Source organism: Podarcis erhardii (assembly GCF_964252035.2).
Source record: "Podarcis erhardii genome assembly, chromosome: 4".
Taxonomy (NCBI): Eukaryota; Metazoa; Chordata; class Lepidosauria; order Squamata; family Lacertidae; genus Podarcis; species Podarcis erhardii.
The window spans coordinates 53,511,726-53,531,739 of NC_138508.1; the positions used below are offsets into that span (position 1 = coordinate 53,511,726).

The window sequence follows — 20,014 nt, forward strand, 5'->3', positions numbered from 1 at the left end:
TGCTACCTCTCTTTGACCGGAGGACTCTCCCCCAGCGATTGGAGTTAGAACAGAAAGCGGAGAATATAACTTTAAGGCCTGATTGCGACTAGAAATCTCTACCGCCCTGTGACTCAATGCTAGTGGGGGAAAGTGGACCGGCGAGAGGGACTTGAAAGATAACGTAGGAATTTAAGGCAGAACTACTCGACATCCCCGGTTCCCCCTCTTTGGCACCCACCTCTGAATTTGGACCTTGGTACCCTGCTATTGACTTTGGCATAGAACCCTGCTCCGGGGTGTGTGGAGATTTGCATTTGGACAACTGCTGAGGAGACTGGCTATATTTGGACGGTGAAAACTGCTCTATTTTTGCTTTATCTCTCTACTTTATTTCCACTTTGTTTTCGCCTATAATTGCTGATATATTTGTTGATACTTGTTGAAATTTAAGGAGGGGAGTTAGGGGGGAGGAAATAGGGGTGGGAGGGGGGAAATTTTGGTGAGGAGGAATTGGGAATTGGGAATGGCGGGGAAAGATGGGAAGGATGGGAGGAGGGGAGGGGGGACACCGGGGGAGAGGAAGTGGTCCCGCCAGGAAGAAATTAAAGATCTAGACAACTTGTGGGCGAGAATAAAGGAGGAATTTAAACAGAATATATTATGTATGGAAAATAAGTTGGGAGAGGTGCAAGAGAGAATCGATAAAAGGATAGAAGGAGCAGTTGGAGAACTCTCAGCCAAAATTCAAGATCTCTCTGTTAAATCCAGAATAATTGAGGAATCTAATAAAAAATTACAGAAAGAGATGAGGGACCAGAAGAAAGAGACAATGAAGACGAAAGAAGAGTTAAGGGAATTGAACAGCTCGCAAGATAGGATTTGGGACAATTTAGCGATGGCAGATATGCGGCAAAAACAGTTACATCTGAAATTCAGGGGAGTAGCAGAGGAACGAAATGAAGACATAAAAGGAAAAATGATTAGAGAACTCGCTAAATGGTTAGATATAAGAGAGGAAGAGATGGCCCTCTCCATAGAGAATGTCTTCAGGATGTCGAGACCCAAAAACTTTAGAACTAATAAATTCTTGGGAGACTGTTTAGTGATCCTTAACTCAGTGGAAATGAAAAACCTAATTCTAAGGAAGAGCTATCATAATAGACTTAGAATTGATGGAAGACCTATTATTATTTACAAAGAAATACCGGTCAGGTTATTACGTAAAAGAGAGGGATATAAACAGGTGGTAGCTGCTCTGAAGAGGAATGGGGTACAATTTAGATGGGAGTTCCCGGAAGGGATTGCTTTCTATTATAAAGATAAAAAATTCAGATTGATGGACATACAGGAGGCTGAGAAGTTCTTGAGAAGATATGAGAAAGACTTAGGAAAGCCAGAGAATAGGCCTAGGAGTAGAGAGGAGGAGGAGGAGGAAGGGGGAGGAGGAGGAGAGGAGGGAGAACGGGAGGAAGAGGAGAGTATGGAGGAAACAGATGAGGAGGAGGGTGATGCCGTGGTGGGAGCGGGGACGGCAGAGGAGGGGGAGCTCTCAGGTAACAGAGGTAATAAATTCTAGTTCGAGATTCAGAGAAACCGTATTAGATAAAGGAAAACAATAACACATACATTAAGCTTTTTATCCTGGAATGTGAATGGGCTGAATGAGAAAGTTAAAAGGAATAAAATTGAGAGAGTGTTGAAAAACAAAAACTATGATTTAATTTGCTTCCAGGAAACCCATATTGCGAAGAAACATAAACATATTCTGATGAACAAAAAATTGGGAGTAGAGTTTATCAACTCGGGGGTAAATAAAAAAAATGGAGTAGTGATATATGTAAAAGAGAAGTGGGACCCCGTACAAATCTGTAAAGATGAAGACGGAAGAATTTTAGGGATTCAATTAAATTTCCGGGGAGAAAAAATTAATGTTGTGACGGTCTACGCCCCGAATAAAAATAGAGCAGAGTTTTTTGAGAAGCTCGAAGGAATTCTACTAGAACTAGATTCGCATAAATTAATCTTGCTTGGGGACATGAACGGTGTCCCAGTACCGGAGCTGGACAGGAGTGAAAAGAGAGGGAATTTAAATAGAGGGAAATTGCCAAAATCCTTTAATGACCTAGAAGAGAATTTAGATTTGATTGATGTCTGGAGGAATAAAAATCCTACCTCCAAACAATTCACTCATTATTCAGAACCTCACCAGAGTTGGGGTAGAATTGACCAAATCTGGATGACAAGAAACCTTGTTTTAAGGGTAAAGAGATGTGAAATCCTACCCAGGACACTTTCTGATCACTGTGCGTTGACCATGGAAATTAAAAGCGGGTGTAAGGGACAATACAGGTGGAGGCTAAATGAAAACTTATTGGATATTGATGAGGTGAAAGAAAAGGTTAAAGGTAGTTTGAAAGATTATTTTGATTTGAATTTAAGGGGGGAATCTACCTTAGATACAGTATGGGACGCCAGTAAGGCGGTTATGAGGGGTATTCTAATCCAGCAAAACAAGTACAGGAGGAAATTAAGAGAGCAAAAGAAAGAAGAAATCCTCACACAATTGAGAAATTATGAGAGGAAATTGACTATAAACCCGGCAGATGACGAGGCTATTCGCGCCTCCAAAGTGTTACAGGCCCAATACTCAGCTATATTAAATCAAGAATTAGACTGGAGAATTAAATATATGAAGCAGAGGTATTTTGAATCGGCAAATAAAATGGGAAAATTACTTGCATGGCAGTTGAGAAAAAGAAAGAAGCAGAATGTGATAAGTAAAATAATAACGGAAGATAACATCATAGAAGACCCAGATGAAATAGGAAAAAGGTTCGTTCAGTTTTTTGAAAAGTTGTATGAGAGAGGAACGGAAGATAGTTTAGAAATTGAAAGTTACCTGGAGCAGGATAGAGGAAAATACATAATGGAAGAGGACAGAACACAATTAAATAAGGAGATCACAGTAAATGAAGTTAAGGAGGCTATAAATAGAATGAAAAATGGAAAGGCCCCCGGGCCGGATGGTCTGTCCTCAAAATATTATAAAATATTAGGGGAACTCCTCGCTCCGGTACTTAGAGACCTAATTAATAATATTCTCCAGGGAGGGAAATTTCCCGGCTCCTGGAAGGAGGCATATATAACTCTGGTTCCAAAATCAGAAACTGAGAAAACATATATTAAAAATTACAGGCCAATCTCTCTGCTCAATAACGATTATAAGATCTTTGCCGATATTATGGCAAGCAGACTTAAGAAGGTATTAACGAAACACATACATAAAGATCAAGCGGGGTTCCTCCCGAACAGGCACCAGAAAGATAATGTTCGTCATATATTAAATATTATTGAATATTTAGATACAAGGATAGACATTCCAGCAGCATTAATTTTTATAGATGCCGAAAAGGCATTTGACAATGTCTCCTGGGAATTCTTATCACTATGTTTGGAAAAGGCAGGTATAGAAGGCCCATATTTGAAGGGTATTAAAGCGATATATTCGGAACAACAGGCCATGCTGATTATAAACAACAACTTGTCCAAACCATTTAAGATCGGGAAAGGTACAAGGCAGGGTTGTCCCTTATCCCCCCTGTTATTTATAATGGTCTTGGAAGTTATTGCAAATAGAATAAGAGATGCAGTGGGAGTGAAGGGGATAAGAATTGGAAAGAAAGAATTTAAGTTGAAGGCATATGCCGATGACCTAGTCTTATCCTTGGAGGAACCAATGGACAGCACATGCAAGGTGATAGAACTATTGGAGGAATTCGGCAGATTGTCAGGATTTAGACTGAATAGGAAGAAAACAAAAATTCTAATAAAGAACCTGGCCAATGAGGATAAAGCCCAACTGGAACAAAAGACTGGAATAAAAATTGTGAATAAGATAAAATATTTGGGAATTTGGCTATCCCCGAAAAATATAAATTTGGTTGAAGATAACTATGACAAGATTTGGCAGGAAATTAAAAAAGATTTGGACACCTGGCACAGGTTGAAGCTTTCGTGGACAGGGAGGATGGCGGCGATTAAAATGTGTATCCTTCCAAGGCTACTGTTTTTGTTCCAAAACATCCCAATAATTAGAGGTACCACCCGCTTTGGGAACTGGCAAAAACTCTTGACTAAGTTCATCTGGCAAGGGAAGAGAGCCAGGATAAAATTTAAATATCTGACTGACGTTAGAGAGAAAGGTGGTTTTGCAGTGCCGAATATAAGGTTATATTATGAGGCAGCCTGTTTAAGTTGGGTAAAGGAATGGGCCACCCTTAGAAATACTGATTTATTGGACTTGGAGGGTTTTGACATTAGGTTTGGGTGGCACGCCTATTTATGGCAAAAGAAAGGTGAGGTTCACAGAGGGTTTTCTAGTCATATAATCAGAGGTGCACTATTGGAGGTGTGGAATAGACATAAAAAAACTGATGGAAGAAGGGACCCCTTGGTGGCTCTCCCCAGTGGATATTATTAAAATTAAAAAGTTAAATATGACGGGGGAAAGGTGGACCTATGAGGACCTTTTAACTAAGACAGAAGAAGGTTGGAAGGTGAAGTCCTATGAGGAGTTGAAAGATAAGATAAAAGAGTGGTTTCACTTCCATCAGATTAATGCACTGTGGTCTGAGCACAATAAACTGGGGATGAGGGATAAAAAATCAAGATTTCAGGTGGAAATTTTAGAGAGTAACGAAAAACACCTTTCCAAATTATACAAACAACTATTGGCATGGGACACAAGAGAGGACTTGGTGAAGGGTGCGATGGTAAAGTGGGATAGAGACCTTGGACATAATATAGACTATAATAAATGGCAGACACTTTGGAGGAAGGGTATGAAATTCACACTGTGTGCAACCCTCCGAGAAAATCTAGAGAAAATGATGTACCGCTGGTACCTGACCCCAGCAAAGTTAGGAAAGATGTATAAAACTGTTGACAGTAATTGCTGGAGATGCAAAGATAAGATTGGGACCTTCTTCCATTTATGGTGGACCTGTGAGGTAGTGAAGGAATTCTGGGGTAGGATATACGACGAATTGAAAAAAATCTTAAAGTACAACTTTCCCAAAACACCCGAGTTGTTTCTTTTGGGCATGGTTGAGGAGGAAATAAAAAAACCAGATCAAACCTTTTTCCAGTACGCAACAGCCGCTGCGAGGATCTTAATTGCACAAAATTGGAAATCCCCTGAGAGTCCCACGATTGGAGAGTGGCAAGTGAAATTATTTCAATATATAGAATTAGCGAGATTAACACAGAAAATAAGGCAAAATAATACAACGAAACTTAAAGATGACTGGAAGAAATTTTTAATTTATGTTGAGAACAATATGGGTATTGGTAACATAACAGCAGATGATAATTAATACCTCCGATGTATAGTACTAATGTAGGTTCTACTGCAAAGAATATATAATGGTTATATAATTCCTGGACCAAGTTGAACGGAAGTCTGTCGTTTACTGTTTTTTTCTTTTCTTTTCTCTCTTCTTTTTTTTTCTTTTTCTTCTTTTGAACGCGTTATCTTTTCTTTCTCTTTTTCTTCTTTTTTTTTTCTTTTTTTTTCTTTTTTTTTCTTTTTGTACCTTTAATTGTATATGTTTGATATGTAATATGGATCTTTTTTCTAATAAAAAAAAAAAAAAAAAAAAAAAGAACTGTAGTTCCCAGAACACCAGTCATGACCAAAAATGACTTTGAAATTCTGCCGTTCTACCATTACCACCCTCCCAGAACAAAAATACTTGGGTACAAGAGTATCTTCGATCTGGATGAGGAACAGCAACATAAAACATTTGCAGGAAAAAGAAATCAAAACAATGGACTATATACTGGTTAAGTGGTTAAGCCATCTGTCATGGATGCTTTAGCTGAGATTCCTGCATTTCAGGGGGTTGGACGAGATGACCCTTGGGTCCCTTCCAACGCTAAGCCTGAGTTCTTTTGCATCAATGTAGTATGTCTGCAGCTGCAGGGAAATTTGGATTGAGGACTCTCTGGCTCCAATAGTGTTTGGCAGGGTAGCACAGACAGGGGTATGTTGCTCACCTGCCATCTCATCGTGAGTATCACTGCAGGTTCCTGAAACGGGTGGTGCATGGGGAGCTCAGCGCACTGCAGGTGTGTTGGCAGGTGCATCAGACTGGCTCTGCCATCCAGGCTCCCTTCCCCTCCTCCTTTTGCTCTCAGAAACCAGCAGTGATGGGAAGGCAGGTGAGCAACACTGCCCTAATTGCACTATCCCACTGCCTGCTACTGTCTGGCTTTCAATTCTCGCCCCTTATTTGCTTTACTATGCCAGCTCTCACTTTTGATTCTTCTCAGTCTCTGATATTTCCTCAGCAGCAGGGAGCAAGATTAGTATTCTGCAATGGTTTTAGGGTTGCTAGGACCAATTCCTGGATCAGCCCCAAATCTCTGGTGAAACCTTGCGCAAAGTCGCGTTGCTTCCCCAGTGCCTTTGTCCCAGCCCTGTAGTGCGGAGGATTATATTTCCCAACCTCAAAAAGGGGTTTGTGAGGATAAAAACCTTTAATCATTGTGAGGTGCTAGTTACTATGGTAATGAGGGTTATGTAACACATGGATGGATATTAATACAGCAGAGGAGGCTGGTACCTTTCTAAGCATCTACTGCAGATTTTATGTGATGGATATAAGCCTTATTGTGGCCACCCAATAAATTCATGGGCTGGCTGCTTCTAACCAACAAAAGTTTGCAAAGTGTGCAAACTGCGAGAGAAATGGCTGCTAAAGTAGGTGCATGAGAGGATGAAATAAATCATTGTTGAAACATTGTTGTTCCACTGCCTGTTCTCTGGGGCACTTTAGATGTTATGAGTTTTCTACACAGTATATCTCTTGCAGATAGGAATTACTTAAAATACTTAATAGAGGAAAGGGAACCAGAGATTACCTTAAAAGTGGCTAAATTCTGTGCTGCTGCTGCTGCTGCTGCTGCTGCTATAAAATTAAGGAGACAAACTTTGAGAGAATCAAATGGCCAATGACTTAATACGTTTTAAATTAGTGATTAAGGTTTTGACTTATATATTTTACCTGTTTTATATCTGAATTATTTATTGTCTATTATTATAAAGCTTAATTTTATCTATTTATGTCTGTATGCTCTCTGTTGTTGTGTATGTTACACTCTGGTCAGTGACTGAAATAAATGGATTCATTCATTCTTGCAGATAGGAAGAAAAAGCAAATAGTGTATGTAGATCGTCACCCATGATGATCACGCATAAATCTATTTCATTGCGTAAGCACAAATGCAGTCAGAATATGTACCAATCAAATGTGTTGGCCCAGCTTGGTTTTCAAGCATTTTCCAATGTGGAACTGTTTTCCATGTAAGAAAATTGTAAATTTTTCAAGCAGTCCTTAGCCAGGGTGTGTATGTTTGTTTTTGTGTGTTATGTTGAATGGCAGGCAAAATGTGTGAAGCAGATGAGTCATTGAACTAACGTTATAACCTAAGCTCCCTATTGGTCATTTTAACAGCACAATCCAGTCCATGTCTACTGAAAAATAAGCACCTCTGAATTCATTGGGGCTTACTCCCAGCAGAGGCGGGAGCTTACTTCAGTGGGGCTTACTCCCAGCAGCTGCTCTAGCACCTGGAGCAGTGCACATGCTGTGCACCCGGGGGCAGGGGGTGATGTCACCCCTCCCCTCAAGGATGACACCCGGGGCGGACCGCACCCCACCCCCCGCATCCCCCTTCCTCCGCCACTGACTCCCAGGCAAGTGTGTTTAGGATTGTAGGCTGAAGTTCCCTCCTGTCCATTGTCTTTGTCTCCAACAGCAGCCAGCCAAATGCTTGTAGGTATCTCCAAACAATGATGTTTGACCTTTAGCAACTGGTATCCAGAGATCCTCTGCCTCTGCATTTAGTAATTACTGATATTTCATGAATTGGTCTAATTGCCTTTTATAGTTCCATGTAAACCTCTGTGTGTCACCACGTCTTGTGGTGCCAATGGGAACATCCTTCTCTTTGCAAATGTCCGCTTTGGAGAAGCCATCTTCATCGGGGCTGGAGCAGGGGAAGGAAAGGATTAAACCCCACTCCATCTGCTGTGATCCTTATAATTACCAGCTTCCACAGTGGGTGCTATTTGCATTTAAACAAAACAAACAAACACCCACATGCGTGTTAAATGCAAAGGAACATTTAACATCACTTTGAATTTGGCCCAAAGTGATAACAAATCAAATATAAGTCCCCAGGGAGGCTGTCATTCTTGATGTGCTATTTCTAGGACACTAAACATTATATATAGTGCTTATGCTTACTGTTTAGCACCTTTATTGGTCTTGCGGGTATTCTGAAGCAATGAGAAGGCACAGCAGAAAAATATGAGGGGAAGATGCAAGCTACAGAAACATTTCCCCTCAAAATAGTTGCATATAAGTATTTATTTATTTATTTGTGTTGTAACTAGATAATGTTTTTTAAAAAACATTTCCAGCGCTATTTTATATGCACATTATTTTAACAAAGTGTGCAGAATTTAAAACTAACAAAAAGTATTTTGTCTCAACAACTTTGTTATCATCAGTTTGGTTAAAACAGTATATAGTTCTTGTTACATGGTGGCCATTAAGGTTTATATAGCATGTCTGTTGTCACCTCTCCCTGGTGACGCTCTCCCTGGAAGATGGAGGGGGAAAATAACCCCTTCCCTTTTCTCTTCATGTAGAATCCACATAGAAGACATCAGCCAGAGTGTGCTGCTCTACATGACTGAAAAGCTTGGCTATAAGAACAGTGATGTCATCAATACCGTCCTCTCCAACCGGGCTTGCCACACTTTGGCCATCTACATCCTGCTTAATAAGAAGCTGGAACGCTATTTGGCAGGCCTTAGAGTAAGTTTGGTTGATACAATTTATATCCTGTGCCCTTTTAAAATGTGGGGTTTTTTGTGTGTTGAGGGGCTATTGGGTTGTTTTTATTTTTATTAAGTATTTTATGGTTTTATATCGTGATTTTATTCTGTGAACTGCCCTGAGACCCCTGGGTTTAGGGCAATATAGAAGAAGAAGAAGAAGAAGAAGAAGAAGAAGAAGAAGAACAATAATAATAATAATAGGGCTTGAATGACCATTCCCCAAGACTTGAACTCAGGTGCTGAGTTCTGAAGGCAGTGCAGTCAAAATAGGGCTACTGAAAAACAAGAGGGAGCTTACCAGCTCATTCTGGGGAACAACAAGATTTGCAAAAGTAGATTTTAAATAACTTAAGGGGACCCTTCTCACAAAAAAGAAGAAAACCCCAATGGCCACAGAATATGGAGTGTCTGTTGTGGGGTGCAGGGAGGACCAGATGACTGTGTGGGGTATAGAATGGAGTATCCAGAATGAAGGCATGGCTGGCCAGTGCACATGCGCAGGAGCAATGATAACAGGCTGCAGTCCTCGTTTCTAGTGTGGGCTAAGCTGAAAGATAGATACTTGACTGATAATGGTTCATCACATGGACTTTTACAAGGAAGTTAATTCAATCAGAAGAAAAACTGCATGATTAACTATTTAATGATGTATTAAAAGTTAGGAGGAATCGTGTTTATATTTTTCTTTAAGGAGACAACACACTTTGCATTAATTTTGCGACAGAGAAGAGTTTAATTTTATAACTTTGGAGAAAGAGCTCACTCCAAGCAGGTTCTCGTAGCATTATAGTGTCTTTATTATGATAGCAAAGGCATAGCGCTATTTTAAAACTGTCCTTAAAATGCAGGAAGTAAGAGCAAGGAGTAATACGATGTGCTCTGTGAGTTGGGAGCAAGGTAAAGCAACCTAGTGATTTTAGTTTATTTGTTATTTTTAAAAGTGGCACTGGAAAGTAAAAGCCTATAGAGCATTTCTTGACCTCTGTGTGCCCTTTTAGCTCACAGCACAAGCCACTTAAACAAAACAGTTCTCGCCTATGACCTCATGCAATAAATCTTTATTGCTTGTTTTCCTTCAGGACATATATCTGTTCCATTCTTTGCATTCACTTCCTGCATAGAATTCCCATGGACATCAGGGGGAAGTTTCATGGTGGTGGGACAGAGATTTTATGATCCGCCACTGACTGTTGCTTTGACAATGCATATACAACAAAAGTATGAATTTCCCCCTAATATAGGGACTGTTTTGCTAAGTTAGGTAAATTGCATACACACTATGCCTTTAAAGCATGTTCGAAGCACATTTGTTCCCTTCTTTTTTTAAAAAAAATTGAATTATTGATTTTCCAGAATTTTTTAAACAAATAAACAAACAAACATAAATCATAACCTTATTTAAACCAATCTTAATGACATTGTTAAATGAAACTACAGAACCCAGAATTCTTTGAGGGGGGAAATGCCCTTTGAATGTGCTTTAAAGGCATAGTGTGTATGCAGCCTTAGTTACAAGTGGGGTCTCCAGTGTAAGAGGTGAGGAGGCAGAGCCAGTCTCTCGGCAGCGGCGGCAGTAGCATTGCCATTTACCAGGGCAGAGCAGCAGCAAGGTCAGTCAGCACAGGCTCACTGACAAAGCCAGTCCCGGCACTCTTGCCAGTTTGCCACACTGCCTTGACTTCACTTGCTGCTCCTGCAACATCCAGGTAAATGGCAATGATGCCCCTGCTGTCAACCAGGTAGCCATGTCCTCCAAGAGATTATAAGCTATAAAGGTCAGTGGGGTGGTTAAAAGAGAGAAGATTTTTTAAACAGTTGTAATTTGTATTTCTGCAAATGTCAGGGTTTCACGGAGCCTTCTGATACCGCCCTCTTGTTTCTCGGTGGCCACGTCATTTTGGCACTCAACACCTGAGTTTACTCTTAGAGGTAGCAATAACTGTCATTTTGGGGCTGTCCCCTATGTTGGAAACAAAAACCTTAATTCATCATAAGAGTATTAGTTGATCAATCAGTTTAAAAAACTGATATAAGTTTGAATTTAAGTGCAAAAGGGGAGGGGAAGAGTACCTTTTCAAAATTGTACCTGCCGTTCACAGGTTTTGTCATACCTGTACCAACAAATTTGTGTGTGTGTGTGTGTGTGTGTGTGTGTGTGTGTGTAAGACAATTATTTGAAAGCAACTTTTTGGTCAGATTTTTAACTGATAAAGCTGTTTAACGTACTGAGGCCAGAATGCTAAGCCCAAATGTTGTTGGGGTGTGTGTGGTTAGAATGGTGAGTCCTTGTGTCTCCTCTGGCCTCTGCTAACTGAGAAGGCGGCTACTAGCCAGGTAGAAAACTCCGAAACTAGATCCAAAGCCTTAAGGATCCACAAGTGGTCCCCATCCTCAAGCCCCTCAGCTGCGCCAACATGGTGCTGGTACAACAACAATAAACAACAACAACCCTACACTCCACCCTTCCAGCAGGGCTGCAGATGTATTGTTGAGTCCATTGCCCTGCACTACCTGAGCTCTTTGTTAGAATTGCTCTTCACATGTTGTCATCTTATAGGCAAGAGTTGCATGGGGGGGGTATTGATTTTATTTTTGCTAGATTCATTCCTTTTTACATTTTCTCCTCAGAACATCTCAGTTTAAATAATCTTTTTTTCTTCTGCATCGCTATCACACCCAAAGTATCAGAACTAGTTCATAAAAGCAATTTGGTGTACCAGAAGCTGGTTACATTGCTCAAAGTGAAATAGCTATCATCTTAATAACTCGCTGTGATACCAGGTTGCTTTGTGAGCCTGTAGAAAATCACTCGCCAGCCTTCTGTGACCATGATAGATTTCTATCAGACAGTGAACACCAGCACAATAACTCAGTTACTGTCACTTCAATCTGAAACTCCTAGATTAAAGAAATGGATTGTAGCTGTCACCTGTGACACACTCTGAGAGGGCCCAGTCTTTATCCTCTTCCATACGAGGAAGTTTCCATCAATAATGAAGAGCACTTTCCTCTGTTATCTCTGTCTTCTTTGAAAAGTCCAAACTCCCAGCAGTGCTACCTTAGAGCTATATAAAAAATTATCAGGAAGGAATTGTTAGCCTGCCCTTTTGAGCTACATGATGGTTGACTCTTTTTCTGTTAAAGTAGGTAGAGGTGCAATTAATGAGGAAGTTGCCTGTAAGCCCTCTGCCTTTTGGGTGTTTCTTGTTTAAAAGAGAATTTGGACGCCCTAGAGGCTTTCCAGTTCAAGCATCAAGGAAACTGGTTGCATTTTTAAAATAATTTAATTCCCATGGTTAGTGCTTGTTTATCAACATCTGATTGGTTTCCGTTTTACCTGAAGGTGATTATTTTTGTGAGTAACAAGAATTGTTAAATGCATCCCTGGTTATGATTATATTTGGGAGGGAAGCATGTTAAGAAGATGTATAGCTGACTATTTATTTACAGCAATTTCTGAAGTAAAATAATTGTGAGATTGAGGCTACAGTCCTATACCCGTTTACCTACCATGGTTATTTGGACTTAACCTGTTACTAGACAATTACAAGATTGTAATTTTGTTAGACTATACTGTCAAATAGTAACTGAGGAGGGCAGACTTCAGGCTTGTGGGATCTACTTGATTTTCCCCCACTAATGTCCTGAGGAGGAGGAACCAGGTGCAAAATAGAGACTCTGGGAAAGGACATATTTTCAGAACGCAAACTAGTACTAACCACATGCTCAGCCCAGGTCAAAACTCCACTCTTGGCTTTTTATGAGTCATTCTTTATTTCAGCAGCCTAATTTAGAATAGGGAGGAAGCCTTTTAGATGTTGATGCTCTTAACCTAGAACTTGACAAACTATGCAAATCACCTACCTGCCCACCAGTAGATTCCAGTCTGGCCACCCCAATATTTAGAATGGAAGTAGTGATTGCAATTCTTTTAAACAAGTATTTGAACTAATCTGTGCTCTAATTCTCCCCACAAATACCTTACAATTATTATTTATCCTTCCAGAAGACAGAAGCTCCCGATAATGTGTACGTGAACCATTGGTGTCGGATAGAAAAATACAAGTCAAACAAGGACACCTACGAGGTAAACCAGGTTACAATTATTTGGAACCAGGCAATACTTGGGCATTTCCCTTGACTGTTATTTCAACTTTGGTTCAACAAAGAGTACAAACAAAAAGTCATGCCCAGAGGTCTCTTGAAGGATGGCTGTGCAAGAGAAACTTACCATATGACTCACTGCAAAACATGCCAAGGCAACATGGGGTAATCCAGTTTGGCAAATGCTGAATATATCCTCAGGGAGGAGTGGGATATTAAATAAATAAATAAATAAATAAATAAATAAATAAATAAATAAATAAATGGAAATAATACTATCCCCATTTTTAGAAACAAAGTCAATACAAGTCGACAATAGATGCTGTTGATATCTTTTCTTTTCTTTTTTAAAGTAGCAACTGTTAAGCTATTGCTAATGCTGCACCACAGCTTGTTATTTTCATTTAGAGCGGTTTCAGCATTTCCCAAAACAGATTCTGTTTAAGGAATAATTCAATGGCAGAGAACACTTTGCCCAACATTTGCTGTAATGCCATGTTGCCTAATTGCCCCCTACTTACCTAAGTGGAACCATTGTATTTGATGCCATGTATTTATCACAAGAGCCATAATCCAGCTCTTTGGCTCCGGCTCAGAGAGAGTGTGCTGATCATACAGGGCAATTGTACGGAGGTGCAAAGCTGATGTAAGGATACACAGAGTTGGTGGTGCACACATCCCAGGGGATGGAGTCTATATCAGGCAACCGGCTATTTTGAATACTAAATATTTGGACAGTATAGCAGGGCACCAGAAAATTTTAATTCATGAATCTAATTATCAGCTCCCCTTTCATTTTTGCTTTGTTTGGGAATTGCCCCTCTATTGTTTCATAGAAATAATACAATAAAAAGACCTTAAAAAACAATGAACCATCATAGCTCATTGAAAAACAAAATAGATATTCTGCTTTAGAAGTCAACCTCCAATTCGGTGTTGTTTAGCAACCAGGTTAGGACATAGCTTCTCTCTGGCAACAGTCCAGAAATGCAGCCACTTTCTTCCTTCTCTGTTCTTGAAGGAGAGCAGAGCTCATCCTGCTTCTGCTTCTGTAACTCGACTGATGTGAACATTCACAGCTGTAATTTAACTTGCAATACTTGCCAAAAAAAAAAAAGAATACTTTTCGAAGATTGCTGTTAAAACCATGGTATTAATTGTGATGTTGTGTTTTTATTAAATTAATTGGGCCAGTAAATATTTTTGCTTCACATTTTTTCAAAATCATTTGCTGGCGTGTATGTGTGTGTTTTTGTATGTAGACATATATGTACATCTATATATAGACACAACAGATACATACAGAGATACATACATACACACATACAGAAATATGTGTGCCCATGCACATACACCCAGCCCAAATGGATAGAATCAAAAACTAATAGAAAGTGTGTGACTCCTAAGATATTTGATCATATAAAGATTTAATAATTATGCCAGGGGGGAGGGGGAATCAATTTCCATTGTGTCTCATGTTCTGGCTTATTGCAAAACTTTATCATCAGCACATGTATGTAGTTGAAACCAGCAGTTGTTGGTAGCATGTCTTAAGGGCCCCTCGATAGTTTCATTTGATACAGACATGTGAACGAGACACACATCTCAGTGTTCTTCAGCTACTACAGCCAGACAAAACATCCTTTTCAGCCGAGCTTGCAGCTACGGACATCCACTTGCAAAGAGCTTTTCTGAACGTAAGAGATACATGAAAGCGCATCAGAGCGTTACTATGGAGATGCAGCCAGACAGCTCCTAGGGTCCTCCTGCACTTTGCAGAAAATTCTTCCGCATCATTTTAATAATGGGAAAAACAAATGCAAAGGAAGGTTCTTCTGTCCACTAGATACCAGAATCCAAAGTGCAAGTGGTTTTGGTGAGACATCTCTGTGTCACCATCTGAGTGATGGGAATCATAGTGACCAATATCCAATACTTGTCATGAGGATGGATTGGATAAAAATTATAAAGCATGCTTTACATTGAAAGTGCTACATAAAATATTATACCAACTGTTATTAATCCTAGGTAATTCTTTGTAATGCTGTCATAGCTTCTAGTCCGACAGCTTGCTGAACTTCAGTTAGCATCCTTCCCTGTGCAATCAGAGCTAAACACATAAGCTGATAACATGCCAATCGCTACCAAGTGCTAGATTTCAAGGCTGTTGATGGATGCTCCTTATTTTCATCTCGGAGCATACGAAACCTGGGTATCCTCTTCTATAAATCTGGGTGTCAGATTGTAACCTTGGTGTTCTGGAATCCTTCAATTTTCAATAGCAGTTGGGGGGGGGTCACATAGTTTTCACTTCTTGGCCAATTATTTACGATGATTAGCTTGATGCACCATCAATTTGTGTTCATCCCTGTCGGTGGTGGGTGGTACAGCCCAAGACCTGAGGTGCTGTAAATCCCACCAACCTCCCAGGATGTTTTCCTTCTGCTCCACCCAACCAAAGCTGCTCCTACTTTCCCATCCTAGTTCTATTACTGGTATGATATGAAACCTCCATGTACAGACACATGAATTGCGTTTTGGAAGAAAGAAGATAGAAGAAAGTCACACGGTGGCAAATTACTGGAACTGCACTACTCGCAGGAAAGAGAGGGATCCAAAGGGGACATAAGGTTGCTAGGCCCAAAACAGGTCTGGGGCGCCTTTTCCAGCCTGATGAACTTGCTTCCATTAACTTAATGCTGCCTTTTCAAACTTGGAATGCTGTTAAGAAGCAGTGTTTTTACTTCACCTGTTTTTGAAGCTTTCTAAAGCAGATTCCAACAAACCAAACCGTTTTTGTTTATGTGCTTTTAAATTTGAAGGACAAAAAGGTCAAGGAACAGGAAATGAAGGAAGAGCCTCTTCACCCGCTTCTGAAGAAATCTGAGAAAAATTCCCCCACCTACAAAGAACCTCCTACCTGCCTTCTGACACAGATACAGACTACAAAAGCTCTGCTGAATGATCACAAAGCCGCCCAGGGTGGTGCACCAGAGAAAGGTAAGTGGAGCCATCTTTCCACATCTTTCTTGATGTGCTCTAGACTTGCTTTGTAAGTTGTAGATCAGAGAAAATTAGGGCATATCACAGACTTTCACTGCCATCCTCTACATATCTGCTCAGAAGCTGGCCCTGCTGTGTTCAGGAATTACTCCCAGGTCAGTGCATATAGGCTTGCAGCATTTTAGTGTGACTCAGTTCATCTTTACTCGGGTATATGTCCCACTGTGTTCAGTGGGATTACTCCCCGGTAAGGATGCATAGGATAACAGCCATCAACTTGTTTAACACATACTATCTCTCCCTAGGGAATCCTAATTGTGGCAGGGAGATGGGGGTATAGAATATTTGAATTCTGGGACTTGTAATCTGATGAGGGTGATGATATTTTCTCAGGACCCTTACCAGCTTAGAATTCCCTGGGGAAGCCATGACAGGAGACCTGTCATGTAAACTGTTCCACAAGAGGCATGGGATGGTATTTAAGTTTGGTCTTGCTCCACACTCATATTCTTTTTCTGCCATTTGATTTTATAATTCATTTTAGTGCTGTAGGCCATTCACAAACATAACAAAGAATAGCTGTTAAGAGCATGGTTTTAGCAGAGTTCCATTCCATATTTTACATTTTTTGCACATACACTTAATATTGTTTACATGTAAATATAAAACTGTACATTATAAACTCAGAAAGCATGTATTCATAACTAGGTGTATTGCACAGATATACATACCAGTGAGTCACATTTAGCCACATCATGCATGGGCAGTTTTAAATACACATTCACTGCTGCATAAGTTGTGAAATAGCAGTTGACTTACAGCACTCAACATCAAGGTGCATCCCAGAAAGACAAATGTGTTTGGGGATAATTGCATGCTCTGAAATGTTCTGTTTCCTGACTTCCAGTATGTTTGAATCATCACTGGCTTTTCAGATAAGATTCCTTCCTCTATTCAAACTTCTTAGTGCACAGTTATCTTTCTTTCTGTCCCAGATAATGGTTTAGGTTTGATTAGCTTGGGAAGGGACATGACCACAGATTCCCTTGGGGCGGGGGGGGGGGGAGAGAAGGGGGTTGACAGCCTTGACAGAACAGAGAAATGAGAATAGTAGAAAAGTTAGCTTTCTGATGGGGCAGGCAGGCAAAGTGTAAGACAAAGTAGAGAAGGAATAAGCAGGATAACACACCTTAAGGGAAAACACATTTTTCATTAAACTTGTATTTACTGTATTGTTCTGGGGGTATGTTTTATGTTTAGGATTTGAATTTCACTCAGGCGGTTTCTCACTTGATGACTTATAGCTGGCCTTGTCTCAGGGAGGGGGGATCCATGAAAGGTTTTTCTTGACTCTTTTAAAAAATTGTTTTGTAGATTCTCCTAGTGGCTTGAGCCCCTTCCATGAATCAGCTACAGCCAAGACAGGTTGTGTCACCTCCTATTCTCTGGAATACCTTGAAATCCAGCAACCTGTTCCAAGGACCCCAAGGCTCACCAAGCGGCAAGATTCGCCTCAGCAAGAGCCCTCAAGCCCTGGCAGCCAGAATTTGGATTCTCCTTTAATTCTGAACATTGTGCATTCTTTTGAAACCGGCGACAGAGAGGACCAAATAGACCAAATTTCTCCCACGCATCAGTATCGAATGCTAAGCTCGCCAGTCAATTTTGGTCGGAGAAGTTCCAGTGAAAGGACATTGTCTCCGCTTTTCCAGCCAGGGGGAACTTCTCCCAGTCCTACTAAAAGTCCAGTTCATCCTACTCAACTGTCCTTCACATATGACGAAAAGAGCAGTTCTTTTAGAGAGGAAGCTGTCTCTCCAACCCAGCTAAATAATGTCTCTAATCCTCTGGGGAGCCCTAACTGTGTGAAAAGCAGAGGTCGATTCCCCATGATGGGTATTGGACAGATGATGCGGAAAAGGAATCAGTCAGTAGGGTCACCAACAGAGAAGACGCTGGAAGCAAGAATGCCTCAGCTGCAGCAAATGAGCCCAACACAAATTTCATTCAATATAATGGACCCTATAAATGGCCAGTGCTGAGGTGACTTTTCTGAAAATCTAAATTTGTGTAGTGCCGTTTTCTGGGACTTTCCCATAGAAGTAGTGAAATGTTTTTTCCTGTGTATTTTGTTATCACATTCAATAAAGAAATCACAAGGCCACATATTTCAGTGGCCTAGGACTAGTGTAATTGGTGGGAAAGGACAAATATTTCAAGTGATGTAAAGACTTACTTTTGAAGATCTGTGTAATCTTGCCAAGCAGATACTTTTTGGCTGTGTTCTAATATTGCACATAAGTTTATGTCAACAACAGACCACTGGACCTAACAACTTGCTTGGACAGTGAAAGAAGAATTTGTTGAATTGCCCTCTGGTTTGTAAAGCTGTGGTTGATGTACTTGTCAGGCAATAGTTCTCTGTTTCACAGGCATAAGCACCATTCGTATTACTCAAAAACAGGAAGCAAATGTGCTCTCTTCAGTCATGTACAGACAAAGAAGAAACAGACCTGAAAGGACTTGGCATAAAAGCACAAAAACCAGAGCAAGATGCTAATAACTGAAGCAGTTTTTACTGTCTAATAATTCCAAAACACCTAAAATCATTTATATTTTTCCTAAAGGAAATGTTCATTTGTTAAGAGATGCTACTATAAAGAGACATGATCATCTCAGAACTAGTTTGACTGTAAGGAAATCTTTGTTCACATTTTCCTCCTCATCATGAGACAATAGCCCATATTTCTAAATGCTGTGCTTAAAAAAAACAAACACCTGGTCATCTGTATAGCTATGCCATTTCTGTGAAACTGCCTTTAGAAAAATTGTATACTTTCAGTTTTAGCAAAACAGCATTGGACATACTTGAAAGTGTTGCTGAGAAACTCCGCACTGCATTCAGAAGAGTTATTAAAGGACACATCTGCTAGCTCCAGTGCCATTTGCAAATGGCAGTAATGGTAATGCAGTTGTCATCAAAAATTTAGTAGTGCTACGAACTGTGATTAACGTTCGTAAAAGGCAAACATGTTCTGTACTCTGCAGCTCTTTTTATTTCACAGTAAAGAAAATGTCTGAATAAGAAAATAGGGGTTTGTGCAAATAATTTGCTATTAATTTACAGGGTTTTAACCAAAGACTATTCTATGGTTTACCTGTTCCCTGCTAGCACATGTTATGTATACAGGATTGCTGATAGTTGTTAACATTAGACTAGCACGGTGGCAGATTGTCACTAATGGTTTATGTGCTTCCCCTCTTCTTTAGCATACACAGTATCTAGATGTTAATGCCTTTATAAAAGACAAATCAGAATAAGTGCTTTGGGTGTGGGGAATTATTGAGAGATTGTTTTTAAAGGTATGTTTCTGAGTTGTTTTGATGCCTTCTTTAAGAAACCCCGAGATCAGATAATCAGGTTTTTCCCGCTGAGATTCTGTTGATACACATAAAATCTCAGCTCAGCACCAAATATTTCTTAAAAGGTTAGGATTGAAGAACAGCAGTGGACAGGATGTCAGGAGCACTAGCAGTTCTTTGGCTGCAGCCATCTTGAAATTGGATCCACCTGCTTGTGCATGAGTACATCCAAAGTAGAAGCACCCATTGGTTGTAATACCATCTTAGGAATAGGTATATGCATGAGAACAGTTGTTTCTGCTTCAAAGGTAGTGGTACCTTAATCCAGTAACAGTGCCACTGACTACCTTGCAGTTTAAAGTCCAGATCACTGAATTTTCACAAGTGCCATGTTATATCCAACTGTACAAACTGACCGATTCACATGTAATGCTAAGCAAAACCATCGTTTAGCACAAACAAGAGAAGACTGTGCCTGCTTTTAAGCTCATGCATAGCCTGAAGTTGTGCAAGTTTTAATACATTGCTCTTTGTGAAAACTAGGCTCAAGGAGAAGTATGGGAGCAGGCCAGGCTGAAACAATGTGCAGTGTGCTTGTGTCAAATGAATATCCGCATTGGCATAGGCCTGAATGGCTGAAAATGTTTCAGA

General features: G+C 40.2%; 1 protein-coding gene across 1 annotated transcript in view; it reads left to right on the forward strand.

The window, feature by feature from the left end:
- Positions 1-18,187, forward strand: part of HUNK (hormonally up-regulated Neu-associated kinase) — a 60,590-nt gene extending 42,403 nt beyond the window's left edge. The window contains exons 7-10 of the mRNA XM_081859281.1: positions 8,702-8,870; positions 12,900-12,980; positions 15,820-15,997; positions 17,375-18,187. Of these exons, the coding sequence (XP_081715407.1) occupies positions 8,702-8,870; positions 12,900-12,980; positions 15,820-15,997; positions 17,375-18,042 (1,096 nt within the window). The 3' untranslated portion in view covers positions 18,043-18,187. The remainder of the gene's footprint in view (positions 1-8,701; positions 8,871-12,899; positions 12,981-15,819; positions 15,998-17,374) is intronic.
- The last annotated feature ends 1,827 nt before the right edge of the window (positions 18,188-20,014 follow it).